The sequence below is a fragment of the Danio rerio genome, chromosome 7, assembly GCF_049306965.1.
Source record: "Danio rerio strain Tuebingen ecotype United States chromosome 7, GRCz12tu, whole genome shotgun sequence".
In the NCBI taxonomy this organism is placed as follows: Eukaryota; Metazoa; Chordata; class Actinopteri; order Cypriniformes; family Danionidae; genus Danio; species Danio rerio.
This window is the reverse complement of record NC_133182.1, coordinates 5,498,878-5,506,744: the sequence shown is the minus strand read 5'-3', so window position 1 is coordinate 5,506,744 and position 7,867 is coordinate 5,498,878. Positions and strand designations below refer to the sequence as shown.

Sequence of the window (7,867 nt, the reverse complement as noted above, 5' to 3'; positions counted from 1 at the left end):
AAAATATTTGTTCTGCTTGTGTGTAGACTTTATATTTGTGAAGTTATGATTATGTTCACCAAATAGCAATAGCAATGTATTTTACATTTGTCAATAATTGTAGCACTGTAATAAGTGTCATGTTGTATCTCTTATATTTAAAGTATCATCTATGATCTCAAAACTGCTTCTAAGCTTTTCTAATATAAATACTAAACAATAAATAATATAAATATATAATGCATGATAAATAATAATTAAAAAAGTTTCAAAGCTGTTATGAGTCAATCAAACCAACCTAAAAGTAAACCAGAAATAAAATCTGCCCAAAGTGACCTCGATATGTGGACTAAAAAGACTTTCAGCAATGAAGTGATCTTAGACCTTTTCTTGTTCACACCACAACTTCACAAACTTTAATGGTTTCATTTGTGCTCTCTACATTTAAAATTACAGGCAACAACTGCATTGTCATCATAATTCAAACAAAGACACAACAAACATGCAGCATGAACAGTTTTTAAAGTTAGACAGAAGTCGGCAGTGCTAAATGTTTAACCCAGAGATTTTCCAGTAATCAAAAAGCAGACGCTGTCCAGTGCTGATTTATTTTCTGATCAGGCTCTGTCCAGTGCTGAACTATTGATATGTCCTTTTCCCTCTGTTGCTTCTGATAGCGCAGTTGCCTTGACCACCCCTGGGGACAATGTTGATTTTTTCAATCTTCAGAGTTGACAGCAGGAAGGTTACAAAATTCTGAGCTAATTTAAAATCTTGATGCTATTCTTTCTTATTTGACTGTTACATAACGCTCTGATATGATGGATGTCACTGCTGTTCATCTGTTTTCTGATGTTCCTTCTTATCCTTCACTAATAGAACATGATATCAATGTTAGTGATTCATTGCCTATAAACAACATGCATATAGAGTAAGACCCTAGAAGCGACCTGTTGCAAAACTGAGGTCCTTAATACTCAATAATAATGTTGCTAAACCAAATTTCAGCTCACCTTGTTTGCTCGTAAACAGATCTGACTGCAGATTTCATTTTTAACTAAAAAACAATCTAAAGACACAGCTGGAGTGATGCTAAGATAATTCTCTCTTTGGTTCTCGGCGAAGGCGGGTTCATTTCCTCCCGCTCCGTCCCATAGCTCTCCTGGTTGGCTCCTCTTGTCTTTGTCTTATTCTATGTCTGAGGCCCTCCATGCCCTGCTATCCAAACGAATAAGGAATTATGGATTTGATCAACTGGTCTCTGAATGCGATTGACACCATCTTCACGATGAGAAGTTTGGGCTCGGGAGAGCCCACTTGTCCTGCGGGGACATTTCGAGCTGGATACGTGATGGACGGGTGGGAGAAGTTGCACGTCCTGTGTCTGGCTGCTCTGTCTCTGGAGGGTATTGAAGATATTTACCTATTCGGAACTTTGCTAACAGGGTTTATGCTTATGCGGGGCTCTGGGGTATCAACGACTGATGAAAGCGGTCAGTTCTGCACAAAACCCCACCAGACTGGCCGGCTTGATTTAGCATTGGCGACTCTACCCATCAGCGTTTCAGACTATGGTCTTAGACCGCAAACTGGAAAACATCAGGGTGAAACTAGCTGCTCTGCAACAAGATTTGGCCAGATCTGGAGACGAGTGATGGACATTAAATATCTGTGAAATTAGCAGATATTGACCTAAAGTTGAAGTATTTTTCTACTCTTGCAGCTCTGTTTTCTTTCACCGTTTACTTTTCTTGAAAAACAACTTCTCCCAGATAGCAAGATATGAAGACGCTCTGAAATTCCTGCTCCCTGTCATGGACACCTGCTGGACTCTACAAGCTCACGCACACACACATTCACAACCACAGATAAACAATCATCATCGATCCCCTCATCCAAACGCCTTTGTGTGTTTTCACCCACTGGAGGGGGTAGGCGGTCTGTGACCGGCGCCTCCATGGCTGCAGGACCAGGCGGCTGCCAGCCCTCATCGGACAACATCCATATCCCCTGTTCCCATCCCATTTGTCAATGTTGTGTCTTGTCAGGGTGCTTTCTTGTGCTAAATGGGCTGTTTTTCTCTGTCTCACTTTGCTCTAATCAAGAGCAAGGTCAGGGGGTGTTTTTTTGCCTAACCCTCCTGATGTATCTTACTTGCCTTTCTAAATGCTACCTCCTGTGACCTGTCTTCCCCTGAAAATTGTGGGGTGGGGTGTTCAGTTTTTACTATACGAAAGTGTATGTGACAAATAAAGGCCTGATTTGATTCTATAGACAACTCTGTAGAAAACAAAAAACATATGTTTATACAATTATCAGTTGTGTGTTGTCTTAGTCCCGACTCCCTGACTCTTCACCCCTTTCTTGCTTCATACAAAAAAATCTATCAGGAGCCATGCTTAGTCTAAAAAAGGTTGGATCACCACCATTTTATTTAAACTTTGTTTTGTCGACTTGCAAAGCTCACTGCGTGCCGACCCCCGCATAAGCCGGTTTTACAACACATGAGCGGCGTGGTTTTTTTTTTGACGTGCATGTTCACAACCGGGACAGCGGGAGCAAAGAAGCGTGTCAGCATCAGCAGGAGTGGTGCGTGAGGCGCGCGGGTATGTTTTTTTCTGCGCACATGCTCAGTTTGCTTTTTGACTAAACTAACCGGTTGCATAGAGAATAACGCCTTTATTCAGGGACTACCCCTCTTAATAAATACACTTGCATATAAAGTAAATCATATCTCAAAGCATTTATTGGGGCACTAGCGATTTTTACTGGGGCACGTGGCCCAGTAAATGGGGTCTAGCGATGCCTCTGGTTCAGCTTTGTTACAATCCTATGTGTGTCTTGTCTCATCTGTTTTTTTTTCTTGTTCCTGTTTTGCTTAGAACACATCCAATTGGCCACTTCCAGCTTGCTTGATCCTGATTGGCCTACAGTGTTTTAAAAAGCCATGACACCACTTCCTTGGCAGCCATCTTGATTTTGGTCACTTGCTTGTGTTTGTTGAAATGTTTGAATGTGGTATAGTGCAGAGTTTTTGGATGTGTTAGGACTGGGAATATTGAGATTTGTGAGTACTGTTTGTTAGTGATGGTGAAATGAAGCTTTCTGAACCAGTGAAGCGCTCGACTCAATTGTATTGGAAAAAGGTTCGTTACTCGAAGCTTTCTAAATCAGAGCTCGATGAGGACCTCTTCTGGTTAAAGTGTGGGAAAGCACTGTGTTGCCATAATGTCAAATGTTCACAACTGACCAACTCATTCATGTAGTAATACAACAACAGCAATATAAACAAATTACTCAATTACTGTAGTTTTTACACAAGATATATTACATTACACATCTGATGATTGTAGTAAAATCCAAAGTATTCAAAAGTTTATCATAATACAACTAGTCCCGCTCCATGCATGGATCGAACCAGCGATTCCTGATTGGGAGGCGAGCACTCTAGGAGGACGCTATGTGAACGATGGTTCAAGGTCGCATTCACCAGATGGTCTCTGTTAAACACAATACTACGATATGCGGTGACTTTCTTTAAAGACAGTCATAAAAAAATACGCTAATACACTTTAGTATTGTTCAAAACCTTTTTACTAAAAAATACTATTGTAGTTTAGTTTAATTACTGGTGTGTGGGACTGGTGCAGTGCTTTAAAAATGTATGTAATAGACGCCAATTCTCTCGCTATACACTTTACTATGAGGGTGTTTAAACCTTTGAATCAAAACTCGAAGCAGTCACGTGGGTAAAGGCGAAAATGAAGCTTCGGACGTCACTGATCACGTGATGATGGCAAAACGAATCAAGCTCCGTTACACTGCTTCACTGCGAGATGTATCGTTTTTTTGATACATGCTTGAAAGCCTCGGTGCACAACGTCACATCACTACTGTTTGTTTTGTTTGACTTCTGAGATTATATTGAGATTTGTGAGAACTGTTTGTTTTAGTGTTTGCTTAGTTTATGATACTCTGTTCCACCGGCTTGTTTGACCTTTGTTGCCTGCTGACATTGATTTTGGATTGTCCTTCAAATATGGTTGCCTGTTTTTGTAAATATATTGTATATAGTGTATATATTGGGATAGTAAGGAGTTTGACGCCATTTTCTTTGTAAAGTCTTTTGGCCTCTGTTTTTGGGTTAGGTACTTAGGGAAGTGAATTGTACTTTCTTTTCTTTTATTTTTGATCAGGTAAGTTAGAGATTTAATATAAAGGAATTTTTGTTTGTTATTTTGGCCTTGTCAGCTCCCGAATTCAAACCCCAATAAATCTTTGAATTCATTTTTGTCGTCTTGTCTTTCATGTTGTGCACCATCCCTAGATGGTGCGTATCTGTCACCGACTCGGTCCCAGTCATTCCCCTCGCTGGCCAGCAGAGGCCACCATCTCCGGACTTTTAGCATTACATCATCCTTTCACACTGATCCAGCACACTTGATCTTCATCCCGCTAATGACCCACGTACCCTTTATAAGCAGTCCTCACACACACAGTCTTTGCGAAGTCTTGTTTAGCCCCGGCCAGCATTACTGAGCGTTCTTTCCTGCCTGATCTCCTGTGAACTAATTCAGCCCGTTTCCTGAATCTGCTCTGCCTTCCGCCTGCCCACGACTTAAAGCCTGTTACACGGACTCTGATATTCGCTGCCTGCCCTCTACCCAAGCCTGTTACACGGACTCTGAATCACGCTGCCTGCCTCTGACCCATGCCTGGTAAATCACTCTGTGTCTGTCAGCTGCCAGCCCTAAAACCTTCATTGCTGTTAATGTTGTATGTTCGCACATTTGTGCGTGTTGTTTGTGAAGTAAAGTGTGACTTAATAAATACTGCATAATGGATCCCTCCGTGTCAGTCTCCCCGTTACAGTAACAGCCTATAGTCTTTATTTTTGTAAAATGAGCCTTAAAAAGTTATAAGCTGAACTACTGAAGTTCTACAACCTTGTCAGCCAAAATGCCTGGCAATAAGAGTCAAACACAAACTCTAAAAGATACATGATATGTCACTGATTTTTACCAGCAATCTCGTTTCATTCATTCATTCATTCATTCATTCATTCATTGTATTGTTGGTTTAGTCCCTTTATTAATTCAAGGTCGCCACAGCGAAATGAACCGCCAACTTATCCAGCAAGTTTTTACACAGCGGATGCCCTTCCAGCCGCAACCCATCTCTGGGAAACATCCACACATACACACACTCATACACTATGGACAATTTAGCCTACCCAATTCACCTGTACCACATGGTGTCTTTGGACTGTGGGGGAAACCGGAGCACCCGGAGGAAACCCACACGAACGCAGGGAGAACATGCAAACTCCACACAGAAAAGCCAACTGAGCCGAGGCTCGAACCAGCGACCCAGCGACCTTCTTGCTGTGGAGCGACAGCACTACCTACTGCGCCACTGCTTCACCGCCATCTCATTTTATTTGCTGAAATTATTTTTAAATGTTTCCTTCTTATGCATGACTCTGAGCCGCTGCCACTGTCTGAATGAGTGTTTATTTTAGTCAAAGAGTATCAAAGAGAGGAAACACACAGCCTGCAGTAGGAGAAATTGGTGTTTATGTATTATTTATGTGTTATGTTTTGGTGTTAAAATAAACAGTTGAGCTTACAGTTGTGGTTTGACTTCTGCTATGAGTTTTACCACAGTAGAGGAAGATATCTATATTCTGTGTCTTTAGTTTCACACCCTCAAAACAAAGAATTCTCAGCAACATGTAGACCCGCTGTATGTCACGCACATTACTGTCTATATGTGTTCATCATGAAAGGCCATCAAACATAAATCAGTCACCATTTACAATAAAGCTCCATTAGTTGACGTTAGTTCATTTATTTAATAACATGAATGAACAATCCTGCATTCAAAATCATAATTCAACATTTACTAATGCATTATTAGCATCCAAAGTTTGTCCAAAGTTCTTGCTAAATATAGCTAATGCAGTTAGCAAATATAGCTAGTGAGTTTACAAGCACTTACATTGAATGATTTAATTTCCATTGGTTTTAATAAAGATGAATAAATACTGTAATAAATGTTTTGATCATTGTTTGAGCACTGCAATGGTTGACTGAACTAGAGAATCACTCAAAGAAGTGTTAGGCCTACGTTTGGTCTACATTGTTGTCTCCTCCCTCAACTGTTGGTTTAAACCCAGGAAGTGTGTGATTGAGCAGCCAGCGCTCTGCTAGAACAGTCCATTAGTGTGTCAGGATGGGCTCCAGTGCACTGCCTCTCCTTCTCTGTGAGTATTTGATCAGATTCTCCACTCTTCTGCTCTTTAATACTGTTTTAATCATTCAGCTGAAGATGAGAGAATGATTGTGCTGTATGTTCTTGTGTTTATTAGTCAGATTCAGTGCTGATGTGTGAAGTGTTGATCAGATACAGCGCTTCAGAGATCAGCCATTTATCTGTGCTGTGAATGGAAAATAAAGGCCGCTGAACATCAACACTTGACTGCTTTTAATAAATAATATATACATTATAAAACATGCTGGGTTGTTGTGAGGGTCAAACATGCTGCTGGGTCAAACATGGACATACACAATCATTGGGTTAAAAAGTCTTATTTAAAAGTAATTTGTAATATTTATCCAATGTTGGGCTTGTCCATATTTAACCCAGCATTGGTTTACGACAACCCAGCACTTTAGTCTTTCTTCCTATTTAAAGTATTTATTATCTTTTATTTGATTTGACTTAGATTTTTTGATTTATTAGTATTATTCTATGTGTTTTTATTTATTTACTTATTTATTTTTTTTTTACCTTTTTTACCTTTTTTTTACACCACATTTCAGTTGCAACCCTGACCAAACACACCTGTTTGTAATTATCAAGTGCTGCTTTAGGTACTATTAATTGGTTCAGGTGTGTTTGATCAGGATTGGGACTGAATTCTGCAGGAAGGTAGCTCTCCAGGAACAGGGTTGGTGACCCCTGGTCTAAAACCTGACAGGTGGGCAAATCTAAGCTTGTTTTTAATAAAACAAATATAAATATGAATATAATAAATAACACTGCTAATAATAATAACATTATACAAAAGCAAATTGTTATGAATGAACTGAAAAAGCCTCCCGATATGAAGAAGACATAAAAGCAGTGGTTTTTCATATTTATGTAGGCTTGAAAATAATATGTTTTGTAATATTTTAATCCTTTATATTTATATTCTATATCTATTCTTATTATATCCTATATATATCCTTAATATTTACATGTTTTCATATGTATAGATATTTGCCTTTTGCTCTCTTGTGCGTATTAAGCAGTGCGTAAGCGAGGCGGAACTCTGCGCTGGAGTTTAGACCGGGTCTGTTTTGGTCTAATGAAAAATCTATTTTAGTTTCTCAAAATAGCAACGCGCCAGCGGTCCACCTCAGAACGCCTCCCTTTTTAGACCAGAACGCCTATGGGCGCACAAATGAGCGCTAATGCATTTGCTATTTAAACAGCGTAGCACAACGCCTCAAAACCACTCTTGCGCCCAGCTGAAACTATTAAATAACATTTGCGCCGCGCCTTGCGCCAGGTGTATGATAGGGACCACAGTGTGTGTGTGTGTGTGTGTGTGCGCTAATAATTGTCATATTAATTTCTGCTTGCTATATGTTATAATTATTATTTTAAAGATATGAGAAAGGAGCGGCGCGGTGGTTATCGCTGACACCTCACAGCAAATGAATGAATGATTGAATGTATGAGAAAGATAAACACAGACATAATCTTTAAACTCTGTTTTGTGAAATAGTCTGATTGGAAACTATGCTAACATGGTATTTCCTAAATTGTTTTATTAAATAGCAAAAATGTGAACACATTTGTAAATGAAGTATTGGTTTGCAGTTTATAGGAATCTTCA

General features: G+C 39.6%; 1 protein-coding gene and 1 long non-coding RNA gene across 2 annotated transcripts in view; one reads left to right on the top strand and one right to left on the bottom strand.

The window, feature by feature from the left end:
• Positions 1 to 7,867, bottom strand: part of LOC141375273 (uncharacterized) — a 256,688-nt gene that overhangs the window by 56,062 nt on the left and 192,759 nt on the right. The gene's annotated exons all lie outside the window — the stretch shown is intronic.
• LOC141375271 (Fc receptor-like protein 5) overlaps positions 6,200 to 7,867 on the top strand; it is a 29,899-nt gene continuing 28,231 nt past the window's right edge. Inside the window, exon 1 of the mRNA XM_073907972.1 lies at positions 6,200 to 6,244. Within this exon, the coding sequence (XP_073764073.1) occupies positions 6,214 to 6,244 (31 nt within the window). The 5' untranslated portion in view covers positions 6,200 to 6,213. The remainder of the gene's footprint in view (positions 6,245 to 7,867) is intronic.